Source organism: Lissotriton vulgaris, chromosome 1_1, assembly GCF_964263255.1.
Source record: "Lissotriton vulgaris chromosome 1_1, aLisVul1.2, whole genome shotgun sequence".
NCBI lineage: Eukaryota > Metazoa > Chordata > Amphibia > Caudata > Salamandridae > Lissotriton > Lissotriton vulgaris.
In genome coordinates, this window is record NC_141685.1 from 2,050,192,276 (window position 1) to 2,050,219,220 (window position 26,945).

Sequence of the window (26,945 nt, forward strand, 5' to 3'; positions counted from 1 at the left end):
ACAATTAAATTGATTTTTTCAACAGACTTCTATGTAAATGTGTTGGACCAAAGGACTGAGCTAACATTTCTTATTAACAGTTACTGTATGTAAAATTATCTCCTGAGGGTACCTGAAAGCTTAGTGTACTGTAGTTGCATATGACATTTTGAGGCAGGATCAATTACATGTACCCAACAGTGCTAAATGGGTTTATTGGAACCAGCTAATCAGTGAGCACTGGAATCAAATCTTGTTTTTGTATTTTACCCCATAATGTAAGAATAACAGACAAAAAAAGATACATGTGGGGCACAAGCTGGTTACAAAAAGTATCCATTTATTCAGTAAAGATATGACACATTCATTTACAGTATGGCCATAACAATTTGACTTTGTGCAACTGTCATCAGAAAAATCAAAAAATAAATGCAACATATCGTAAAAAAAAGATCAGAAAAACAAGTGGCATTCCAAATGGGGTTTAGTAACATAACAAATCTGAAAATCGCTAAGGCTTCAAGCTAAATAGTAGTTTGACCTTTCCCATTGACATGTATTGTCAGTACTAATTGCTGTGCTTCTCTAGGGGGCAATGGTTCCCTTGTGGGAGATTCTCAATATAGGGGAGTGCTTCCTGTACAAAAGATTACAATTATGTGATCACCACAGAGCAGCAGTGGTCATTTATGATCGTACTACACTTCCAATTAGCAGAAGAACGGTGCCCACAACATTCAGTTGTGCACGCTGTTGACCTGGCAGGGGGAAAATAAAAGCAATTCAGAACCATAGTTGCTTCTTAGTGTTATGCTATGTCTTGAATATGTAACAAAGAATGTACTTAAGGACTCAGCAAACACTACAGGTTTAGCTGTTTTTTAAAGATATCTGTATGTTAACTTTGTTATATATTGATGCTATACAGACATTTTAAAATCCACCAACCCGTATCTCCCTCTAATGCATAACTTTTGGAAATTATTAATAATCCGAGTTCATCAAAGGAAGAGTCATAAACAGCATCGAATGCATTAGGTCTTAAGTACTGCACTCCCTCTTGTCGATAATGGCATCAAACAGGCCTGGTTCATTAGTGCTACCCCTACCAGCTGTAGTATTAAAGTAACAATATTTACTAAAAGCAAGGTTCATCATACAGATACACGAATAACGTATATCTAACCTAAAAAAATAAGTTCATGGTTAGAAACTACCAAATTCCAAAATACATAGTATATGATCAATCACAGACAGCTTGTAAGACAAGAAATTAAGACGTGATAGCAAGAAAGATTTGCTCTGACGTTTTACCTGTATTTTCGAGACAAATTCAGCTATCTTAAGCTACCACAGTCCGGAAAACATTCATAAACAGACTTTAAGAGAGATTCACAGTTTACAAAGAAAGCAAGAATACGACAGAACTGATGCAAGAGTACCCCAGTACTATCATGTCTTTTACAATTCTTACTTACCTGGATGGAGGTTCAGTGGCAGAAAGTAGGTATCCCATGTCATTGTAACAACTGAGGCACTGGAATGTGCAAAACACTAGTTTTCACTAGACCTTCTCCTCTAATTCAGCTAGTGAATTAACTTAAATGCAAAGGAGAAAGTAACACGGCCAATTAAAATTTAGTTAGCACCTTTTAAGTGACACCGTCTTTTACTGTTCCTGAACAGGTGAATCTTTGTTTCAGGTTTACACCTTGCAAAAAAATCTTCTTTACAACAGCCAGCTTATTCTAATAATATCTTCCATAAAAAGATCCATTTCCAGTTCATATTTCATCATCATCAATTCTTTTTCTTTAACTATAACACACCACTTGCAGTCTGCCAAGTAAAATCACCTCCACAAGTTGTGCTCTTCACAAACATTAAGAGACATATATATCTCCATTTTTACTGATGCTGTGTTGATCTGCACACTGAATATGTTAGGTAGGCTTTGTAATTTATACGATTCAAAAACAGAATGAAACCACTTTAGTATGTCAAATTGTCTGGAAATCTACAGGACAATCCGATAAGTGATTCGGAGCCGGTCATGTGTATAAGAAAAACTGTCAATATATTTCTAAAACGGTACATGTTGTGTTCCAAGTAAGCCATTTACATATGCAACTTTAGCTGATTAAAGCCACAAACAGATCGAGATTGTCGTTAACACCTATGTGCAGGTGAATGTGGACTACAAAAGTGCTTTATTAACTTGATGATTTAATATGATATTTGCTATTCCTAAACGGTAGAAGTTATATGTACTGAAAGGCACTATGAAAACAAAAGGGGGATGGAATCAAACAATTGGAACTTATTACAATAGCCCCGATTTCTATCACCCCATCTGTCGACAAGCATCAACAGCAATTTTAATGATACTTAAACAAAGTATTTCTTACCGTGTACGATTTTAAAGCTTCCTAACACTGCACGATAATACAAATGGGATGCACAACACAGGTTAGTGCTCGTAGTTAACAACCAACGTTTCTTTTTGGAATAAGGTTTTTCCATTGACCTTTATTTAAATAATCCCAAAATATCTTGTGACTGAGCAACAAGTAAAACTAAACACAAAGTAACCTGAGCTTTAAATAAGATAAGAATTAGTAACATCATAAATTGCTTCCTGTTCAACCAGAAATTATAATGAAGTCCTCCCACCTTAAAAAAACATGAATTTACTGTACAGCAATATGACAAAATCCGAAACATGGGACACTTTTCTTTAACCCTGCAGGATTATACAAGCCACAAACGTGATGGGTTCAAGACCTATACCAGTAGAGGGCATCTTGACATCAAGACTGACTGAAGGCAACCGTGATTAAAATTTACATCTGGATTTGCAATGCTAAAACCCCCATTAATAGCAAAAACAAATTCCAGCCACTTATTTTCACAATGTGAATGCACACAGCAACACACGCTGCTGTGGCTTACTACTCAAACAATGTTTTGTACACATAAAATAGCCATGCGTCGCTGTAACAATAAACGCCTCATTAACATTAGTAATGTACTTGTTTTTTTTTGCCACTAATGGACTTTTTTTGCCTTTTCTAAAAAATAAAAACCTGCGTAATCCATTTTACCTTCAAAAAAGGAAATGGCACAGACATCATAGTTCTGTTTTTCACTGCTTTCAGCAACTTTTCAAAAGGTACTTAAAGTCTTGGTTTTGGAGTTTTCATGGTTTTAGTCTTCAGTTAATTTTCTGAATCTTCCAATGGCTCGATGCCTTAGTACAATTGCCGTGCTTTTGCCTAACGATGTATTTCATAGACAATGCACTTAAAAATCCAACTCTCTAAAAAAGACGTTACAAGCCATCTTCATTGTTTATGCACAATGCAAGCTTTGTGTCGCTTCTTCCTTGAAGTTATTTTTTATATAAATAATTAATTAATTGGAGAGCAGTCTTCTACTTAGGCAGCAGTTGCTATACCATGTTGTTGCTTTCTCCGACTTTATCTGCAAGCTGTGGGAGGGAGGGCAAAAGAAAACATCGTTATTCACATTATTCAGTTTACAACCATTTAAATAACTAGGCAGCTGTGACTTGCAATGATTAGTGACTCACCCGCGTCTCATGAAATAAAGAGATACAATAAATAACATCAATACAACACTCAAATTATCAAGGTAGTTAATGGTTGTTTTAATCTTATAAGTGTAACGTGAATATGCAAAATAATGCAAATGCTACTTACCAGTATGCATCTGTTCTTGGCATGTAGGGCTGCTGACATTCATATCTGTGCATAGTCCGCCACCTAGTGTTGGGTCCGGATGATTGCACATTGTTGTCCTGGAAGAGTCTTCGAAGTATCACGAGATAGGTGGCTCCTCCCCTGGACTACAGTGCGCATGGGCATCGCCTCCATCCCCAGATTGTTTTTAGCCATAGGCAGAGATGGAGTGAAGAAGTGAGTGATGACCATGCTATGAGCATATGTTTGTATATGAATACATACTGCAGCTGCTACAGGCGCCGGGGAGGAGGGTGGGCGATATGAATGTCAGCAGCCCTACATGCCAAGAACAGATGCATACTGGTAAGTAGCATTTGCAGTTCGAGGCATGTGGGCTGCTGAATTCATATCTGTGCATAGAATACATAGCAGTCCCTCCATTAGCGGCGGCCGCCCGTGCCAGCTGCAGCAGTCTGAAAAAGCGTTTTTAGAACAGCCTGACCAACAGCTGCCTGTTGTTTTGAATGCACGTCTACACAGTAGTGCTTAGTGAAAGTATGAGTGGTAGACCATGTGGCTGCTCTACAGATGTCTTCTAAGGGAATGTTACCTAAGAACGCCATAGAGGCCCCTAACTTCCTAGTGGAGTGGGCCCTCGGTGGAATAGTGAGAGTGCGCTTTGCTTTAGCGTAGCAGATCTGAATGCACTTTACTATCCATCTAGCTATTCCTGCTTTGGAGATTGCATTTCCCTTGTGTTGTGTGGCAAAAGCAACAAAAAGTTGTTTGGTTTTGCGGAAATCTTTTGTCCTGTCCACATAATACATCAAGGCTCTCTTCACATCAAGGGTGTGGAGCATCCGCTCCGCCAGCGTCTCCGGGTTTTGGAAGAACACCGGCAATTCAATAGTTTGGTTTATGTGAAACTGCGAGACCACTTTGGGTAAGAACTTAGGGTTAGTGCGGAGCACCACCCTGTTGGCATGTACCTGGAAGAAGGGTTCTTGGATGGTGAGCGCCTGCAGTTCGCTAACCCTCCGTAGCGATGTGATTGCTACTAAGAACGCCACCTTCCAGGTCAGAAACTGCAGCTCGCAAGAGTGTAGTGGCTCAAAAGGAGGACCCATCAGCCTTGTAAGAACCACATTAAGGTTCCATTCAGGAGCTGGTGGAGTCCTTGGTGGAATGACTCTTTTGAGTCCTTCCAAAAAAGCCTTGATAGCAGGGACCTTAAAGAGTGACAGGTGTTGCCTATTTTGGAGGTATGCTGCCATAGCCGACAGGTGAATGCGGATGGAAGAGTAAGCTAAATTACACCGATACAGGTGAAAGAGGTAACATATGATGTTTTGAATGGAAGCGTCTAGCGGGTCAATGCTGTGCTCCACGCAGTAGACGACAAACCTCTTCCATTTAGCCGCATAACAAGCTCTAGTAGTGGGCTTTCTCGCCTCCCGAATGATGTCCATGCAATCGGGAGGAAGATTGAGGTAGCCAAACTCTAGGACTTCAGGAGCCAGATCGCCAGGTTGAGCTGTTGCGGATCTGGGTGCTGAATGTCGCCATGGCTCTGCGTCAAAAGGCTGGGAGTGAGATGAAGCCTTTGATGCGGTACCACGGAGAGTTCCAGAAACGTGGTGTACCATGGTTGGCGAGCCCACGTTGGAGCAACCAGGATGAGCGTCATCGAGTGTTGCCTGAGCTTGCGTGCCACCAGCGGTATCAGAGGTGCTGGGGGAAAAGCGTACGCAAATCTGCCTGACCAGTTCATCCACATCGCATTGCCCTGTGATTGGGGGTGTGGGAACCTGGCGGCGAAGCTTTGGCATTTTGCGTTCTCCTTTGTGGCGAACAGGTCTATCTCTGGATGACCCCACCTTTGGAAGTACGGTTGGAGTACTGATGGATGTAACTCCCACTCGTGCATCTGATGGCTGTGTCTGCTGAGCAGATCCGCCATCTGGTTGTCCTTGCCTGGGAGATGTTCTGCCATGAGGAAGATGTTCCTCTGAATGGCCCACTTCCACATGCTCTGAGCCAGATGAGACAGCTGTGGAGAGTGTGTTCCCCCCTGCTTCTGGATGTAGTACATGGCCGTCATGTTGTCCGTCCGGATCAACACGACCTTGTTGCACAGATGTACTTTGAACGCCTTTAAGGCCATGAAGATTGCCATCAGTTCCAACACATTGATGTGCATCTTCCTTTGCTGAAGGGTCCATAGTCCCTGCACCGTGTAATGGAGTACATGCGCTCCCCATCCCTGGAGAGAGGCGTCCGTTGTCAGGATGATCTGTGGGACAGGCTCTTGGAATGGTCGGCCCTTGCAAAGGTTCAGTGGATTCCACCAATGCAGAGAGTTGTACGCCCGACCGCTCACCAACACTAGGTCTGTCAGTTGCCCATGAGCCTGAGTCCACTGACGTGCCAGGCACTCCTGAAGCGGACGCATATGTAGTCTCGCGTGCGGGACAATGGAGATGCAGGAGGCCATCATGCCTATCAACTGCATGAACACCTTCGCTGGAAGCGAGGTTTGGGGTCTGAATCGTTGGATCAGCGCCTGGATACTGGCGATTCTCACCGAACTCGGCTGCGCAGTGGCTGCCAGAGTGTCGATTGTCGCGCCCCGATACTGTCGCACGTGGGCGGGCTGGAGATGGGACTTTGGGTAGTTCAGAGAGAATCCCAGATCGTGCAGGAGGTGAATGGTGCGTGACACGTGGTCTACGCACTGCTGTTCCGTCTTTGCCTGAATAAGCCAGTCGTCTAGGTATGGAAAGACATGGACGTGCTGGCGACGGAGATGCGCTGCTACAGTCGCTAGGCATTTGGTGAAGACTCTCGGTGCCGTGGTGACCCCGAACGGCAGGACCCTGAACTGGTAATGCTGGTCTAAGATCTTGAATCTGAGATACTTTCTGTGTGAAGGATGCAGGGGAATATGGAAATAGGCATCCTTCAGATCCAGCGTTGCTAGGAAGTCCCCCCGTTGGAGCAGGGGAAGCACCTGCTGCAATGTGAGCATATGGAAGTGCTCTGAGTTGATGTACCAGTTCAGGGGCCTGAGGTCCAGGATCGGCCTGAGTGATCCGTCCTTTTTGGGGATGAGAAAATACAGGGAGTAAACCCCTGTTCCCCGTTCTTGCAATGGAACGAGCTCTATCGCCCCTTTTTGCAGCATGACCAGTACTTCTTGCTGCAACAAGGTCAAGTGCTCGTCGGACATAGCACGGCTTCTTGGCGGTATGTCCGGTGGAATGGACGTAAGTTCTAGACAGTACCCGTACTGGATAAGAGACCTCACCCACCTGTCCGTGGTGATGGACCTCCACGCCGGCAGGAACTGCTGGAGTCTCCCCCCGACAGGTGTCGTGTGATCGGGGGGAAGTGACAAGGCGTCACTGCTTGTTGGAGGTGGTGGACCTAGAGGCATTGTTTCCACGTCCCCTGCCTTTGATATTATTGCCTCTGTAGCCACCCCTGCCCTTGTTGTTGTTATACGAGGACTGGGTGTTACCCTTGTAGTATTGCGTGGACTGGGATGCCTGACCTCTTGAGGTGCCTCTTGAATTGGAGTGGCGAAAGGAACCACCCCGAAACTGCTGACTTTGTAAAGCCCCCATAGACTTGGCAGTTTCGGTATCTTTCTTCATTTTTTCTAGGGAGGCATCCACCTCAGGGCCGAACAGATGGTCAGGATTCACTGTTTGACCCAATATTGTGGTTTGTATGTCGGGTTTGAACCCAGAAATTCGAAGCCAGGCATGGCGTCTAAGTAACACGCTTGTATTGATAGCCCTGGAGGCAGTGTCTGCCACATCTAGGGCACATTTGATGGATGCATTAGTAATAAGTTTACCCTCCTGAACGAGCATCTCCCCCGCCTCCTTGTATTGGTCAGGCAAGTGTTGCAGGATGGCCTCTAATGTGTCATAATGGGCCCTATCATAACGTGCAAGCAGGGCTTGAGTGTTAGAGATCCTCCAGATGTTCGCTGCCTGTGCAGCAATGCGTTTGCCCGATGCCTCAAAGATCTTTGACTCTTTGTCTGGGGGAGGAGCATCACCAGTAGTCTGTGAGTTCGCCCTCTTCCGAGCGTTGGACACCACCAGAGAGTCCAATGGCAAATGTCCCATAATATACGTGGGATCCGTGGGCGCCGCCTTATACTTCCTGTCGATGCGAGGATTGACCACCCGCGCCCGGGTGGGCTCCTTGAATACCTCCTGAGCATGCTTCAGCACCCCTTTGAGCATCGGTAGCGTCTTGACTTGCTTTTCGGCTACCGAGAAGGTGTCGACTAAGAAGTCCGCATCCACAGGGTCTGAGTGCAGTTCGACGTCATGGTTCGCTGCTGCTCTCTCTATTAATGCATTAAACGCCGCCGAGTCCTCTGTCGGTGACGTCTTCGCGGCGAAAAGTTGAGTGTCCTGGCTTGACTGCGAGTCGTCCGCGTCGCCTCCTGCTGTCCAGGGCACCTGCTCCTCTTCCGGATCCGAGTACGCAGGATAGTTGTACTCATCGTCCTCTTCGTCGACACCAGGCACTGGGGAGTGGGCCGGCGAGTGTTCCATGGCTTGTGGAGACAGAGGTTCCATCAGAGCCGAAGAGTCCGCAGAGTACTTTTTGTTCTTAAGTGGGATCCTAAAAGGTTCCAATGGCGGCTCCGACGTAATCTTTCGTTTGAGGAGCGACAATTTTCCGGTGTTGGCGTCGATGGTCACCTCCCGACGCTCCTCCACCGCGAGCGGTTGGAGCCGAAGCTTCGACACCACCAAGGCAGCCTTCGGCGTCAATACTTCCTGAGAGTGTCCGCTCTGCTTAGGCGCGAAGGCCTTCGGCGCCGACTTGGGAGGAAGGGTAAAACGGATTGGCGTTTGTTCCTTGGCAGGCTTCGGCGTGGGCCTAGGCACTACAGTGTCCTGGCTGGGAACAACAGTGGACTGTTGGATCCGCTTTAAGGATTCTCCCACCTTCTTCGTAAGGGATGCCGAGGGCTGAACCGTCGCGAGCGACTCTTCGTCTCCGAGAGTCCGGTCGCCGGTAGGCCTCTTCTTCGGTGCCGACGCCCCATGGCCTGGCGCACCATCAGCGTGACGCTTCTTCGAAGCCGGTTTCGGGTCCGCGACCCCTTTCGGTGCCGACGCAGCCGCGTCGGATGCCTTCACCTTCGGCGCCGACCCAGAGGGCTTCGAGTCGGCCATTTTGGCGCGGCTCTTGTGGTCGGCCATTTTGGCGTGGCTCTTCGAGTCGGCCATTTTGGGTGTCTTGGAAGTTGACGCCTCCAGAACCTTCTTCACCAACGCCACTTTCGGTTTCGGTTTCGCATCCGAGGGTGCGGGACCAGTTGGCTTCACTTTCGGTTTCTTGTTAGAAATGTCCGTGACCGGGCCCGGAGGCGGGGACGTAGGACTCATAGTAAGATCTTGGGTAAGGCCCGAAGGCGATCCCTCGACCTGGGCCGTATAACGGGGGGTAACCCCGGAGTCCGGTTGGGGAAGCTCTTCTTCTGAGCCATCCTCCATCGTGGCACAAATCAGTTCGTCGTCCCCTACCTCACCGGAGACTTCGTCGCAGGTCTCCTCATCTGCGTCGTAGGTTTCTTCCTCGGACGCGTGTTCAGAGTCCGACTTTGGTACGCCGTCCTCTTCCTCGACCGATTCCTGAAAGATGTCATCAGGTGGGGGCGCCGAAGCCGACAACTGTGCCTGGAGTCGATTAGCCCGGCGAATCTTCAAAGTTTTCTTACTCCTAAACTTTGAACACGCCATGCAGGTGTCTTCACGGTGATCCGGTGACAAGCATGTGTTGCACACGGGGTGCACGTCGAGGTGCGAATATTTTGAGTGACACAGCGGACACTTCTTGAATGGAGTTCGCTCCATAGCAAAAGTGGTAGTGTAGGCCCGTCCGCGTCGAAGCACGTGGAAGGGCAGTAGGAGATTGGAGCTGAGAGTCAGTAAGAAAAACCCGAACGCAACTATACCGACGCCCAGCCTAAAGACCTTTTGGTCTCAAGTAAATCGAACAACTATCGGTTCCGAAGGAGGGAACCGAAAACACATCCGAACCCTATGGCGGAAAAAAACAATCTGGGGATGGAGGCGATGCCCATGCGCACTGTAGTCCAGGGGAGGAGCCACCTATCTCGTGATACTTCGAAGACTCTTCCAGGACAACAATGTGCAATCATCCGGACCCAACACTAGGTGGCGGACTATGCACAGATATGAATTCAGCAGCCCACATGCCTCGAACTTAAAACTTCTCTTTTCAAATACAGCATTGACTCAATCAGAATAAAGAAATTTAAAACAGGCAAAGAACTTCCAAAAAGAACTAAAGACAAAAACAAAAGCAATCATGCATGAATGACTCGGTAAGAGATATTTCAACTGACCATCTGGGTGTCTTCTTCTGAGCCTACGTAGGCTTTGGACAAAACATTAAAAAGGTTCTTTTTACATGTTGCCAGATGTTTATAAATATCAACTAGGACCAAATGATTTAGACACAGAACAATGTTTACAAACTGGATGGACATTAGGGGATCATGCGTCATGACACAGACCTTGGTGAGAAGGAAAATGAAGAGTCTAAAGTACAGAGAAAAGCCAGAAATATAAGAGATTGAAATAATCTGCATTAAATCATTTAAATTCTGCCGATAATATATATTCCAAGAGCTATTTTCGAACGCAATAAAAATATTAATGCACCAAGGCACTACAACTTGAAGTCAATCTTATTTTATTTTTGATAGCTTTCAGTGAAATAAAAAGTTTATTAAACATTGCTTTAGTTAAAAAAAAAAAAAAAAAAAAAAGCATGAGGCAATGATGGTGTTCATTTTATCACCCCTTAGAGAATGGATGACCCTGCTGGGATTCAAGCCCATAAGCTTCAGGTTCACAGACACATCCCAAGCACTTCCGTCACTAATCTACATTAGAAGGCTTCTGTGAATAAACTGTACTTCAAAATATAAAAAATAGCTTAAATATTTCTTACTTCTAGCCCTTTTCAGCAATCGTCGCTCATTAAGAAAAAAAGGATGTGGCTTTAGCAGCCTTTATTGTAAATCAGATAACATAACAGGGTAAATAATCATACAATAAAATCAGTTAAAATACTCACTTTCATGAATTTAACACAAGTATGATGCATTAAAACCCCCAATAAGAAATTATTTACATCCCATTTATCTATAGAGAACATTTTTACAAACATTCATCATCTCTTAAAGATCACGAAAACCGCCATTTATCAATTCCCAGATATTTTTTAAGCTCCTTTTGCAAAACGGACTTCATGCAGCATGAAATTAAAGAAAATCCTGCATTCAACATTTAAAACACATTAATGTGAAAATGAACTGCCTCGTTATTCTGCTGCGTTGCATTTTTTTTGTAGCCATCCAGAAAGATAACTGCAGCCTTAAGACCTCACATTAGATCAACAATCTAAGAATAGTTTAAGATGTGGTACGATGTCTTAATTTTGCAAATATGTATTGCTGTACATTGTTATAAAGTTCAAGAAGCTTCAAGATTCCAGTATATTTCAGGTGCGGTGAAGCTGCGAGACAACCAGAGTTCTTTGTCGAATGGCTACAGGTATTACTGATGTGGGGGTATGTCTTAGTTGTCAAATTATTTCTGGGTGGTTTATAAGGTCATGACCTCTACGTGTGACTGTGCACACAAGTATCATGTATTTCATCAGTTCTGGTTGCTCATCACACCTGCGTGCGCGCATTAGTGCTGATAAACGCGGTCATTAATGCATCGCAGCACCACGTGACAGGCAGAGCTGTAATTCAGGATGAGAGGCAACGACACTGTAATATAGTTGGAGGAAACTAGTAATGAGCATTTGTTCTGAAATTACACGTTTATACCCTAAAGTTTGAAAGACGAACTGTTTATCAATATTTTTCCCCCGTTGGTTCTTCAGGAAAATGAAGCATGCTTTAAGAACAAAACGGCAATAGAGCAATTGGAGAAGAACTACAATCGACAACAAAGTATAGTGGCTAAACATCACAGATTAATTTTAACTACGTTCACGTGTGACGAGTTTAGGAGTTCTGGCGTCAAAAATGTGAATTGCCCGTGGATTTACACGTGGCCAAACACCAGGACAGAAGGTATAAATTATAAAACGTAATGTTACAAGGTTAGCAATTAAGGGAAATTTACGGTACGGCTGCAAGAAACTAGGAATGAATTAGATTTGCACTAAGAAACACTTGCCGAGGTGTGAGCTGTAAGACTGTTCAGAGAATGGGCTGATTAAAAGTTGTCTCTGTCATACCGTTCAAAAGACAGGCCCTAATCACGAACAATAAAAGCAAAAAGTGGCAAAAGTGATCATTTAAGTTTAATAAGAATGGAAGGCAGACAGGAGACGAGGGTGCTGGAAAAGGGCGAGATACGCTGGCGGATTTGGTGAGGGAGGATAGAGTGACTTAACGCTAAATGATGCCCCCGCCACTTCTGCATCATTTTTAACATGGGAAAAGTGACGAAAAAGTGGTGCAAGGGGCTTGTAAATCAGTCCCCGAGTCTTCAATCTCTGATAGATATTCATTCATCGGCCTTGGGCTGATTGTGGCCCCCTGAAGCATTGGCCGCAGGAGCCTGCGTTACGCCCATGGGAGGAGAATCCTGGAGGATTGATTGTCAAGACACATATCAGGGTGAAACAGTTGTCTGAAACCCGGTCCACAATGACAATCATTTCCGAAGGGAAGTTGCGCAGACAGCGTGGATAGAAAGTACTGTGCTATACTGGAAAGAGTGTTAAGTATGGCGAGTCAATATGATCTCTCAGTAAACACATGCACTTATTACGTTGACACTTGTGTTGGTATCAACCCTAAATCGAGGTTGGTGGAAACCACTGTTACAGCATATCTGCCAACAAATATAAACTCATGCATTTCTGGGTTAATCGGCGGTGTGAGACCAGGCATCATTGGTGTGAGTCTCCCTTCCATTTTTGACGGGTTGCCTCCTCTGTTTTGATATGTTTTTTACTGGTTATATGCTTTGGGCACTGTGCCACTGCTAATCAGTGCCACAGTGAAAGTGCTCCCTATGTTAAGTTGATGTACTAATTGGTGATTCCATGGTTGGGTTATTTGATTTACCTGTCAGACCCTAGTCCAGCGCACCATGTGTGCCCAGGGCTTGTAAATCAAATGCTGCTTGTGGGCTTGCAGCACTGGTTGTGCCACCCACAGAAGCAGCTTGTAGAGTGGGTCTCAGGCCTGCCATTGCAAGGCCTGTGTACAGTCTAGCACTGTCATATCGACTTGGCAAGTGCACCCACTTGCCAGTCCCTAAACCTTGCCTTTGCTTCATGTTAAGAGACCCCTATGGTAGGCCCAAGGGTAAGGTTCATTGTAAGTGTAAGGTAGGACATGCCCTGGTGTGTGTAGCATGTCCTAATAGTGAATTACAGCCATTTTCGTTTTTCACTGTTGAAGGCTACCTGTTCTCCATAGGCTCGAATGGGCAGTTAGATTATTAAATTCTTATAATGATTTTTGTCGTTTGTGGTCTTGTGTTAAGTCTACATAAAGAATACTTATTTTTATAAAACCTGTGTTGTGTCCATCTGTAGTGTTTTCACTGTATTACTGTGTATATTCACAAATGCTCAACCCACTTCCTCTGAGATAAGCCTCTCTGCTCGTGCCAAGCTACTAAGGGGGTGAGCAGGGGTTATTAAGAAATGTAATCCCCTTATCCTGACTTAGAAGTAAGGGTCCCTATTTAGACAAAGGTGAATACCATTGCCAACTAGATACCCCCAGATCTAACAGACGGTATAATTAATTATTTTTTTTAAATGGAATTTACCCCATAAGGGTAAATTCTTGCAGACCGGCGACAGCGAGCCTGTTTGCACTCAATGCATAGGCATATTATTAAAACCACAGCATTACAGTTGTTTTCTGCTGGCAGAGCCTGGTGAGTGATGGTTTATGCGAGTGCATGCAGCCTTAGGTCCTCCTGTAGCACTCAGGGAACAAAGTGAATACATCAAGATGTGTGTCTCAAAAATCCAACCAAGGCTGCCAAGGTTTCAGATGGCTATGTGTGACATTTTCAGAAATTCAGTATAATTATGAGTGACATTTCAATGACTAGGAGTGACACCTTCTCGCGAGCAAAATCCAGCAATGAAGATGAGGGAAACATAATAAACTAAATTACAGCAACAAGAAAACCGTAAAACTGCTGCAAAGTACCAGAAATGCATTAAGCCTCAGGCTGAGGGACAGAGAAGTCTAAGGCATAGCCAGCAATTAGGGCACTGTAGTGTTTATAATTTTATAAACGAGTCTCTTTCAACACTTACACAGCTGTTTTGAAGTTCTTCAAGAAATGGCCGGTTCACCTTAGGCCGACCAACATGAATTAGTTAATCCAGAATAAACGTTCTACACCACGTTCCACCACATGCTCCAATAACTAATGTATTTTTGATGCGCTCCAACTTCAGTTTAGTTTGCCATTCATGTATGAAACGTATACGTCCAGCTACTAAACGGCTCACAAACACGGGTACCATTTTCAAGAGACACCCACCAACCTCTCCTGAGCGCCGGATTTAATTTCCTATCATGACTAAAGTAAAGCTGGCCCACAGCGAAGGGAAAACTAATTGAGGCAGACTGCAGCATGCACGCCGGGCATTAGGGGCATGGCAACCTCTAGCCAGTGGGCAACTATATGGCAGATCATGTGTAGTGACATTAGCGGATGGCAAGTGAGGGTTTACGCGGCACAGAGAAATCATGTTACATTAGCTGAGCCAGCCTGAGAAAGGCATCATGCAGTGCATATTGTGTGCGTGCGTCACTGACTGGCAGCTATGTGCAAGTCTGTGTGTGGCTGCGAGTACGGAGTGTGGTGTGTGTTTGCGTTGAACTTGGTGAGGTAGGAATGCAAAGCGGGGAGCACAGATAATTTGGATCTTTATTGCCAGCAAAGTACTCTTATTTTACGCCCCTCTCTAACTTCATTCAGGGCTACTAGGCACACACTTACTTGAAAGGAAATTGCAACTGCGGCCAGCTCGGGAGCAGTCGCATTTCACACAATGCTGGCCGCCTAGCTTGCCTCTCCCTGTTGTGACAGGCCCCCCGAATCACCTGAGGGCTCAGGTGCACAGTTCCTGGTGCTCTGGGGACGCGAATGAACCACTCCGGCCGCCGCAGTCTACCTGGGTGTTCTAAGTGACTATGCCGCCGCCTGGGCCATGGTGGGACAGGCTGGGTCGGGCGTGTGTGATGCACCGGGCCACGGGATTCCTTACCTCGCCAGCTGTGACCTCATCAAGACCAGCCTGGAGCCATTTTGGAGTTCAGTTGCTGCTCATGAACGCAGGAAAGTGAAAGTATGCCGCGCTACCGCTGAGCGATTCAATACAGTTATTACATTGTAGCAAGCTGGCAACTCAGAACCCAGCCCAAAAGAAGTCTCCCATGCAGCGCGGACTGCCTGTCTGTACCACTGACACTAGTGTTTTATAAGAATAAAGCTTGATAGGCACAGGCCCTTATATGCGTGACTTCGCATTTCACTGCGGTGATGCGGACCACCTCACTGACATGCGTTAGCATCACAACTGATGCATGATACTTGGCAGGGCTGGATATGTACCTATATATGTCTCCCTCCCACAAGCTTATCAAGATGGCCGACGGAGCAGGAGCTTGCTAAGAGCTCCCGGTGCTTGGGATCCCACTTGTTGGATTTATCCCCGTCAGCACCCACCGCTCCGTGGAAACCGACTACATAAGAGTAATAGGATTACAACCAACATATTTTTATCTTTATTTTTATTCTCTCCACCTTGTACGGCGGAGGGCTGAAACGCACTCGTCTCTCAATCCGGATCGCCTCCATCGCGCTGCTGGACTGTGCAGCTGAAACCCCGGGAGCCTGCCGAGCCTCCTTTTCCCTGCGGACTAGTGCTGCGACCGGCAGAGGAGCCCCTGCGGCGCCGGAGGTCAGAGAGGCCCCCTCCCGCCGCTTCATGGATGAGGACACAGGCTGTGGTGCCGGGAACCATCGCGCTGCTGGACTGTGCAGCTGAAGCCGACCACCCCGCTGCACCGGAGCACCTGAGAGCTGATTCTGGGCTAAGCGGCCGAGGCTTCTCAGGGGCCAGCCTGCAGGTCGATGGTTGGGCCGAGACGAAGCTACGCGACGGAGGGTTGAGAGAGGCCCGCCCGCCCGCCTCAAGGCGCTGGTCGAGGCCACGAAGCCGGACCCCTCCCGCCCGCCCCACAGCACCGGAGGATCAAGAGAGCCCCCCCCCCCCTCCCGCCCGCTTCGAGGCGCTGTCGATGAGTGCTCTGCCTGGCCGTGACGAGGCCACGAAGACGGACCCCTCCCGCCCGCTCCACAGCACCGGAGGATCGAGAGAACCCCCTCCCCCCCCTCCCGCCTGCTTCAAGGCGCTGGTCGTTGAATACTCTGCCTGGCCGGGACGAGGCCACGAAGACGGACCCCTCCCGTCCGCTCCACAGCACCGGAGGATCGAGAGAACCCCCCCTCCCCCCCTGCTTCAAGGCGCTGGTAGAGGCCACGAAGACGGACCCCTCCCGCCCGACCCACAGCACTGGAGGATCAAAGGAGGCCCCCCCCCTCCCGCCCGATTCAAGGCGCTGGTCGAGGCCACGAAAACGGAGACGGACCCCGCCCGCCCGCCCCACAACACCGGAGGGCTGAGTGAGGCCCCCCCCTCCCGCCCGCTTCAAGGCGCTAGGCGTTGGGTGCCTTGCCTGGCCGGAACCGCTGGGTGATCGATCGGAATGAGGCCATGACAGCGCCCCCGGAGGTGTGGCGCCACTGACCGGTGTAGCAGATGAAATGAGCCCTGGGAAACGAGATCTAGGGGGCCGACAGGAGCCTGCCCCCACCGGCACCGGGCATGGATTCTCGCTGAGGAGTCACCCCACCGCTCAGGAAACACAGGTTTGGAATTCTGGAGGTAGTCAGTTTGAGCTCACCCTGGAAGGTTTGGAGCCCTGCGGCAAAAAACGCACAGCTCACATATAACTGCCTTGAGACACTTGTCTAAAACACTGAATCTGCAAAACCCTGCTGGCAAGCCTAACACGCTTATGGAGGCATAAGGTATTTATTTCAGCCCACCCGACTGCTCACATTTTTAACTACCTCCTTGTTGCAATATGGCTGGAGCCATTAAACTGCACACATTTTAAGCTACCTCCTTTGTGCAAAATGGCTGGGGCCATAAAACTGTAGACATAAATCCCCTTCGGTATCCAGATGGCCGCGAGGCTCCCCAGTTTGCCTCCCCCTCGCATGACCAACAGAAATAGAGATAAGACTCCCTTCCAGCAAGCTATGAGCAATGCACAATGTACACCACTTGGCGCTTCCACGTCGGACTATGATAGTGTCTGCCTTTCATAGTGATACTATATTATATTACTATACCCCTTACTGTATCCAGCACTTTTCACTTTATCTGCACCTGTAATGCACCGATTACTACCTCATATATTTGTGCCGTTTATAGTGGTATTATATTTTTATATTCCTAACTGTATCCTGCACCGAGGGCTACCTCATATTTTTTGCAGTTTATTGTGGTTTTATATTCCTAACTGTATCTTGCACTGATTGCTACCTCATATCTCTGTGCCGTTTATAGTGGTACTATATTTTTATACTCCTAATTGTATCCTGCACCGAGGGCTACCTCATATATTTTTGCAGTCTATTTTTGCAGTCTATTGTGGTTTTATATTCCTAATTGTATCCTGCACCGAGGGCTACCTTATATTTTTGCCTTCTACAGTGGTATTGTATTTAGCGCCACCTGTCTCATGTGACTCTTGTTATCAATTGTATCTGGCTATTGATTCATGTACCTCACATATTTTTGACTATTTTTGACTTTTCACTATTGCTCACCTTCGATTCAGGTATTTTACAGTTTGCATAGGTACCTTATTCCAGTATATTTTTAGTATTGTACGTCTACTTTATTCTGCATTTGACTTTTGTTTGCAAGTGTATTTTGCTACTGACACATACTCACTTCTGTCACTTTCGATTCAGGTTTTTTACTGCCTGCATAGGTATTTTATTTTATTCCTGCATATGTTTAGCATCATACGTCCACTTTATTTTGTTGTAACCCACATCGAATTTACTGCTATTCCTGCAATATACCAATTAATTCCTCATATAGACCTGTCACATTTGATGTAACCTGCACTCATTACACCGTTCCCTCCCGGACACACTGATTACTACTGCACATATTTTGGGTGCCCTCCGGTACCGCCTCTGTGCCAGGGAAGTTATTGTCTGCATCTATATTCCGCTCCTGCTACAACTTTTATCCCTGTTTACGTTGACGACTACCTCATATACCCTCACTACCTCACTACCCTGTTTGCGTTGACGACTACCTCATATACCCTCACTACCTCACTACCCTGTTTACGTTGACGACTACCTCATATACCCTGGCTGTTACTTGTGTCACTATTACTCCCGGCAACCGGCGTCTACTGGGCACCCACACGCCCCTACCTATTCCGTCACCATATCATGGAGCTCATCGGCAAGCACACATATAGAATCAACTACCCACCCGCACTCACCAAAAACGCTGCAAAACGCTTTAAACACAATCTACTGAGGTCCCACCCTGAAACCCCCTTTGCAGACACCTACTTCTCACCGGTCAATGGTGCCGTAAACATTGATATCATCTTCCACACCACATGAAGAGCTCAATGGAGAAAAACGTTCCTCTCCCTACTCACCGTCCCCAATGCTAGGAAATCCGCTCATGGCCGAACACTCACCATCACACCTTCCCAACTCTTCCCGGGCAGAACCACCATCACTATTTATAACGACGGGATTGTCCTTATCCAATCCACAGACAGGAACCTGGAACTACTAGACAACCTGTTCCCCACTTTCATACAGCACCTCTCCAAACCACGGACCCCCACTCACAGCACACACAGCACTCACAGCACTCTCAGTCCTATCACCCTTGATTTCACAGCCCCTAATCACAACCATTCTCTCCTAGCTCAGCCCCTAAACGACACGCACCTCTCCTCTACCCCCGTCACCACAGTCATTCCTCCACTTACTGTAGCCACACCACATTCCTCATTCACAGACTCAGACCTTTCCCCCTCACACACCAGCCGCACCCCCCACCAACATCTTGACCCCCACTCATACCACAACCATTCCGCTCACCCCTGACACCACTTCCCATACCAACAACGCCGCTAATCTAGCGCAGCCCCAAAACGACACGCACCTCTCCTATACCACCGGCACCTTAGCCATGCTCCCATCCACTGCTGCTACCCCACACCCCTCAATCACTGACATTGATCTTGGCCCGACATACACCAGCCGTACCCCCTCCCCCCATACTCCATCCCACATTCCCATTCCTGTCACCCATGACATCACAGCCCCCACCCACATCCCGCCTAATCAAGCTAAGCATCTGATCGACAAGCTCACAGATAAACCCCACCCTTTGTCCCCCCCCATTCTCAGCCCTCACCTCCACTCATTAACCAACCACGCAGAACACGCTACCCCTATCTCTTCAACTACGACTCCTCAACAAAGAACCACATACAATCCCACCTCACCCCCCATTTTCACCCCTCACTACCGTACATGCGCCCCCTTCACCACTAATAAACGCCCATCCTCCACCCTGCACTCTCCGCCTACCACCAATACTCTCAACCACACCTCCAACATCTCCCCGATGTCACCCACACCCGACCCTCCCATCCCCACCCCCAACACAACGCCCGACCCTCCCATCCCCACCTCCAACACATCTCCCACACTGGACTGCACTACGACCTCCCTCCTCCAGCTCAAAGAAGACATGCACATCATCAAACAACAACTACTCTGCCTATCACATTCCAGTCACCCCTCACCCAACACCCTCCACCAGATCAAACAAGACATTCACATCATCAAACAATTACTCAGCACACATTCCAGACAGCCCGCACGCGCCTCCACCATCACCTCCCCTCCCAACTGGACCTCCACCCGGGTGGCGAACTCTCGCACTCGACTCCCACCGCACTGGACCACAATCCCTGTTCACAACCGCGAAAACCGCCCCCATCGCTCCTGTAATCCTCTCTCGGACCTCGACACAATCGCCCTCCTCCGCTCCTACGACCCAGCTCCCCATAGCAATACACCCAACACTCTCACTGCCATTCCTACGATTCACTCCAATCCCCTTAGACCCCCCACACTGAACAGAATAGCTATCCATAGTAACCTGAGTAAAGTCCCCCTCGCTCTAGAACCCCCTTCCACCCTCGACACACCCTGTCTCAAATGCACTCTCTTCAACTGCAGATCAGCCGCAAAACACTCCTTCGCTATCGCCGATCTCATCCTAAAACTGGATCTTGACTTAATCATCATGACTGAAACATGGCTAACAGAATCTTCTACACCTATAATGGACATTCTGGTTCCCCCCAACTACCACATCACCAGACTTGACAGGACTGGCAATAAAAAAGGTGGCGGAATCGCATGTATACACAGGCGCAACCTCTCTGTCCTGAAAGTAACTTCCCCCTCCCTACCCTCCCCAACCTCCTGTGAATACATCTGCCTCGATATTATCAGTGAGGGCAAACCGATTTGCACTCTTCACGGCGTTTATCACCCACCCGGCGACAACCTTACCTTCTCCCAGCAAATCATGGATATGATCTCAACCAACTCCGGGCGACAACTCACACAAATATACCTTGGTGACTTCAACCTCCACTGGAACGATCACAATGATGCAGTGGTAAAAGGTCTGAAGAATTTCCTTAACGCCCTTGACCTCACTCAAATCTGCAATAGTCCCACTCACAAGAAAGGCTCTATCCTCGACCTTATCATCTCTAAAGAAGCCTCTATCCAACTCGAATCTATCCAACCCTGTGACTGGTCAGACCATCATATTATCACATTCTTCATCAATGTAAAAGTTAAATTTAACCCTGTTCAATCCGCCAGGCCCAAAATCTGGAAAAGAGACATGAAAAAACTAAACTCAAACTCTCTGCCCCCCAACAGCTGCAATTTACTACTTCCTCCTACTGGCGTTAAGGACGTCCAATCCTTGACTGATCACTATCTTAATACTATGTCCTCAATAATTAATGAAGTCGCACCTAGCAGCTAAAAAAAGCCTCCGCAAAAATCTCCAATCCCTGGTACGACGGGAGTCTCAATGACGACAGACGCGCCATGTGAATGGCAGAGCGCACCTGGAGATCAGCTCCCTCTGCACTGAACCTAAAAACCCTGAAGAAAAAGAGAAATGCCTACTTCAGGAAAATAAAACGCTCAAAATCAGTCTTCTTCAGCCGTCAGCTTGACCTAGCCAAAAATCGTCCGAGAAAGCTGTTTGAGCTTATCCGAACGCAATCCAAAGAACATCCCCCAACCTCTCAACACTATGGGTGAAGCTCCCTCCTGCGAAGACTTCGCCTCTTTCTTTATCCAAAAAACTGACAACATAAAGAATGACCTACTCATGGATGCAAGCCGCTACCCCAAACCCCTCTGCATAGCACCAACTAAACCAAAAAACAATGCCATCTGGTCAACCTTTGTCACCTACACGGAAGAAGAAATTGGCAAACTGCTCAGCACTCTGAAACCTTCCAATCACCTCACGGACCCCCTTCCTGCTAACGCTGTCAAAGTCCTTACCCCGTCGCTCCTTCCACTCTGGACTAAAATCATTAACAGCTCACTTCAACAGGGGTCCATTCCCGACTCCCTCAAAGTTGGACAAGTCACACCCTTGCTAAAGAAACCTACAGCCGACCCCTCAGACCTCAACAACTACCGCCCCATCACCAACATTCCGACTCTTGCCAAACTGCTGGAAAAATGCGTACAAATACAATTGTCTAAACACATTACTCAGTTTGATCTTCTCAACTCTCATCAATCAGGCTTCAGAGCAAATCACAGTACTGAAACTGCTATGACTCACATAATCGATGACGCCCTCCAAATCCTAGATCATAACGATACCTGCCTCCTAATCCTCCTTGATCTCTCCTCCGCATTTGACACCGTCAAACATGAGAATTTACTCGACCTATTAAACACAAGAATGGGCCTATCTGGAACTGTACTCAAATGGTTCACGTCCTTTCTGCATAACAGGTCGCAGAAATTCAAGAGCAACAACTTGATGTCCGCGCCAAGACCTGTATCGCTAGGCGTACCACAAGGATCCCCAACTGTGTTCAACCTAGTTATGGAACCTCTCACCACCTTGCTACAAGAATCCAATGTGCACTTCCACATGTATGCTGATGACACCCAACTTTATCTCAAACTTTAATCACCCAATGACATCACGCTCTTGAACTCAACGATCAGCAGCACCCAATCCTGGCTGGCCGCTAATCATCTCAAACTTAATGCCCTCAAAACAGAGTTCCTTTTGATCTCACCTCCCGCGAAGATCACTACCGCACAAATGTGGCTTAAACACCTAACGGCACTCAATGTTCAACCCACCATCGTGGACTCCGCGAAATCCTTGGGCATAACACTCAACACCAATCTCAGCATGCATGAACACATCAACAAAGCAACTAAGGGAGCAAATTTCCAAATCAACACCCTTAGGAAACTTAAACCCTTCCTTCCAGCCAAAGATTTCCAAACTGCGGTACAATCACTTGTCATACCTCGAATAGAATACGGCAGCACCGCCCTCTGCGGTCTCCCCCTAGCTACTACGGCACCCATAAGAGCCTCTTTAAACGCCGCAGCGAGACTTATCACTGGATCAAAAAAACACTCACACATCTCCCCTGACTTCAAATCCCTGAACTGGCTGCCTTTTGAAGCCAGGATACACCTGAAAATCGCTTGTTTGACGCACAAGGCTGTCCACCTTAGCTCACCTAGATACCTCGCTCAGAAGCTGACGATTTCTGGAGGATCCAGAAACACTAGAGGCACAAACAATCTTTTGCTAAAGCCTAAAAGATTCCGCAAAGAAAAAACCTACAAACGCTCTTTCTCAGGAATGGCTCCCAGGATTTGGAACTCACTCCCCCCTGAAATCAGACTCATCCCATCTACCATACTTTTCAAGAAAGAAGTAAAAGCGATCCTCATGGCTAAATGCACTTGAACCACTACTGGGGATCAACTTCAAAGACTCAGTGCTCATCTGTACTACTTGTTCGAACCCTTTGCTTTTTTGTTTGACTTTGAAATTGACTACTTGATTGTTTATGATATCATTTCACTGTACTTTTAACACTATAGATGTATCTGTGTATATTCTGCTCTTCACCTATGTAAAGCGCTCTGATATCTGCGAAGATCTTGTTCGCGCTATATAAAACTTTCAAAATAAAATAAATAAATAAATATGTGTATTGCTTTGTATAAACATATATAATAATTATGTTTTTAAACATAGATATTCATTAGTTCTGCTAAAAAATTTACATATCACTGACAGTTACATTATTCTATGGTTTAACATGTATATAAGTGACTGATAAATAAGTTAATCTTTTTTTTTTTCACAACAAATTTTTATTGATTGATCAGGTAAAGGCATATACACAGCTCTCCACAGTCAGGAGATCACTGCCAAATATCAACACATGTCTCAGTATCTTGCAAACCCAATCAATAAAAGAGGAATGACCCCCCCCCCTATCTCCCCCCACCTCCCACAGCCACCCAGCAACCCCTCTACCCACCCCTTATCCCTCCCTAACCCAGTGCACGTGATCACAGTAAGCCTCCAGTAACTGTTCGTATCATGCCAAGCACCATACGCCTCCCTAGGCCTGAAGTCCATCGTCTAGATCCGGACCATCGTCAGGTTCTGCTGGAGGCTCCAGAGTTAAACCCCTATAGTCGGCCCACCTTTTCCAGATTTTGTAATGTTTTCGGGGGCATCCTCTGGCCTCAAACACTGGGCGCTCTAGCCCCATAAAATAGTCCAGTCCTGCCTTCCATGCGCTCAGTGGGGGGGCTCGCTCACTCTTCCATGCTCGTGCCAAGTCCTGCTTGGCCACCACTAGACCCAGTAACTAGAGGTGACGTTTGTAGAGATTCCCTACCACGCCCTCCAGCACATGGAGAAGGCCCAAACTATGGGTACGGGGAAGATCCCATCCCAGTACCTCCGACAGGCAGCTCCATACACCATTCCAGAACATAGTCAGGCCAGCACAAGACCATACAGTATGCAACAGAGTACCCATCTCAGCTCCACATCGCAGGCACTCCAGGGACACAATCAGGCCCGCCTTCCACAGCCGCTCCTGTGTATAGTAAGCCCTATGCAAATATTTAAATTGGACTAATCGGAGTCGTACCGTGATAGCGGTCCCACGCTGGGACTCCAAGGCCTCCCTCCAATCATCCTCATCCAGGGGTCCGACATCCCTTTCCCAGGTTTCCTTTAATGGAAGTAGGGAAGAGGAACAGTGAGTGACTAGTGTTTGGTAGATACGGGACACCTTCTTATCCCCGAGGTCTCCCATGAAAACTTTCGCTTCCACGGGGCTGAATTCCGGCAGCGACTCCAAACCAACTAGACTAGGCGCGAGCACGTGACAAAACTGCAGGTACCTGAAAAATTGGGTCTTGGCCATATGGAATTTGTTCCTAAGCTCCTGGAATGACTTGAGAGCTACACCGGTCACAATAAGTTAATCTTTTAACATAACTATTTATCTACAAAGTTTCACTATTCATTTTTTAAATTATTTAAAGTACCACAAAACTTGAAAGCCGGAGTTTATTAAATGCATGTTTAATCTACGTATACTACCTTCCTTATGCATATATATCCACCACTCTGCTTTCCAGGAAAGAAAGGACGGTCCAGGCCACTCGTTGTTTTAAAGAGCGTGTTTATTTAGAACAGCATCGCTCTTTGGAACAACGAATGGCCTGAACAGTCCTTTCTTTACTGGAAAGCAGAGTGGTGGATTTGTAGGGACTCGCAATCCCGTCCGGGCCCGCCGCTGCGAGTGGCAGGGGTCCTTAGCGGCTTTCGTGTTGGTTATGGATGGATGGATATAGATATATATATATATATACATACATACATACACACACCTTACATGTACTTATGTATCTATACATGCATTCGTTTTCTTCAAATACAGCATAACCAATGCACTACCCTGTTTCTCACCCTATACCGCTCTCAATACATCCCCCACCTCCACGCTCATTCATCCCAAACCCCATAACACTACTATGATCCACAAAATAACCCTTTCTAGACTTCCCTATTCTATCACTCCTTGCATCATCACATATCTCTTACTATTCAGATCACCCAAACAAGCCTTTCTGAACCCTTCCCTCTGACTTCCCCCCTCCACCTCCCTTTGACTCATCCAAGCCTCCTCCTACTGTTTGAGCTCCCCAGAAAAACAAGTTCTAAATCCTTCACTCTTCTATCCCTCCACTATCCTTTTCAATCCAAATAATTGACTAATATATCCGCCACTCATATTACTTTCTTAATTCACTATACTAATTTCCCACTAATCCTTTATGGGTTCCGTACTTAAAGTGCTATTTGCTGAAAAAGCACTTCACCACTCCATCAGGGGTAGCAAGCGCTATATAAATGCAAACCTTTTCCCTCTTCTATCCCTCCACTATCCTTTTCAATCAAAATAACGGACTAATATATCCACCACTCAAATGACCTTCATATTTCACTATACCTATTCACCATTTAGTCTTTATTGGTTCTGGAGTAGCGTGCTACTTGCCGAAAAAGCACTTTGATCCCTTGTCAGGGGTAGTAAGCGCTATATAAATGCAATTACAATAGAATAGTAAAAAAGCGTTGGCCTAGGTCTGAGCGTTAAACGTTAATTTTTAAAATGTTTTTTATAGTTTATATGTTATCAGAGCGCTTTACATGAGCACCAGTTCAGTTACAGACGGACACATTCATTTTGCTAGTCACAGGGAGATTAGGTGATTTTCCCAGAGTCACAATATGTTGAGCGTCTCTGCCGAGCTTCGAAGTCAACCGCTCTAATTGTTAGGCCACATCCTGTGGCATGTAGGGCTGAAGAACCACACACTATCGCATTAGATCACCATCTGGTGGAAGGCCCGGATGATTACACTTTGTTGTTGTCTTGGAAGAGTCTTTGTCTGTTGGATGACTCCTCTCTTAGATCTTAGTGCGCATGGGCATCAACTCCATCTTCAGATTGTTTTCGGCATTGGGCAAATGATGAAGTTGTATGAGTTCATATGGAGATGACTATGTATTGTGTATCTAAATAAGATAATACTGGAACAGACACCGGTAGCCGGGGAGGCGGGTGGGCGTGTGTGGTTCTGCAGCCCTACATACCAAGAACAGATGCATACTGGTAAGTAGCATTTTCCGTTCGAGGCATATGGGCTGCAGACCACACACTATTGCATAGATTGCACAGCAGTTTCTCCCTTAGGGGCGACCACCCGTGTCTGTTGCAGTAGTTTAAAATAATGTTTTGAGTACAGCCTTGCCCACAGTTGCTTGTTGTTTTGCCTGCATATCTACACAGTAGTGTTTTGTAAATGTGTATGGAATAGACCATGTAGCTGCTTTACAGATGTCCTCTAATGGTATGTACCCTAAGAATACGATTGAAGCCCCTAATTTACAGGTAGAATGAGCCCTAGGGGGAATGGATAGAGTGTGTTTTGCTTTTTGATAACAAATTTGAATGCACCTAACAATCCATCTTGCAATGCCTGATTTTGAAATTGGATTTCCCTTATGTGGAGGAGAAAAAGATACAAACAGTTGTTTAGTTTTACGAAAAGGTTTTGTCCTATCTATGTAGTAGAGAAGCGCTCTCTTTACATCTAATGTATGTAGAGCTCTTTCTGCCACTGTTTGTGGTTGGGGAAAATATACTGGCAACTCAATAGATTGATTGAGGTGGAAAGGTGAAATGACTTTTGGCAGAAACTTTGGATTTGTTTTAAGAACCACTTTATTATGATGAAGTTGTATAAATGGTTCTTGAATTGTTAATGCCTGTATCTCACTTACTCTTCTAAGTGAAGTTACAGCTACTGAAAAAGCAACTTTCCATGTAAGGAATTGTAATTCACATTTATGTAATGGGTCGAAGGGAGGACCCATAAG

At 46.4% G+C, this 26,945-nt stretch overlaps 1 protein-coding gene across 1 annotated transcript in view; it reads right to left on the reverse strand.

The window, feature by feature from the left end:
* Positions 1 to 298: 298 nt before the first annotated feature.
* GOLT1B (golgi transport 1B) overlaps positions 299 to 26,945 on the reverse strand; it is a 120,512-nt gene continuing 93,865 nt past the window's right edge. The window contains exon 5 of the mRNA XM_086920490.1: positions 299 to 3,469. Coding sequence (XP_086776616.1) covers positions 3,431 to 3,469 — 39 coding nt within the window. The 3' untranslated portion in view covers positions 299 to 3,430. The remainder of the gene's footprint in view (positions 3,470 to 26,945) is intronic.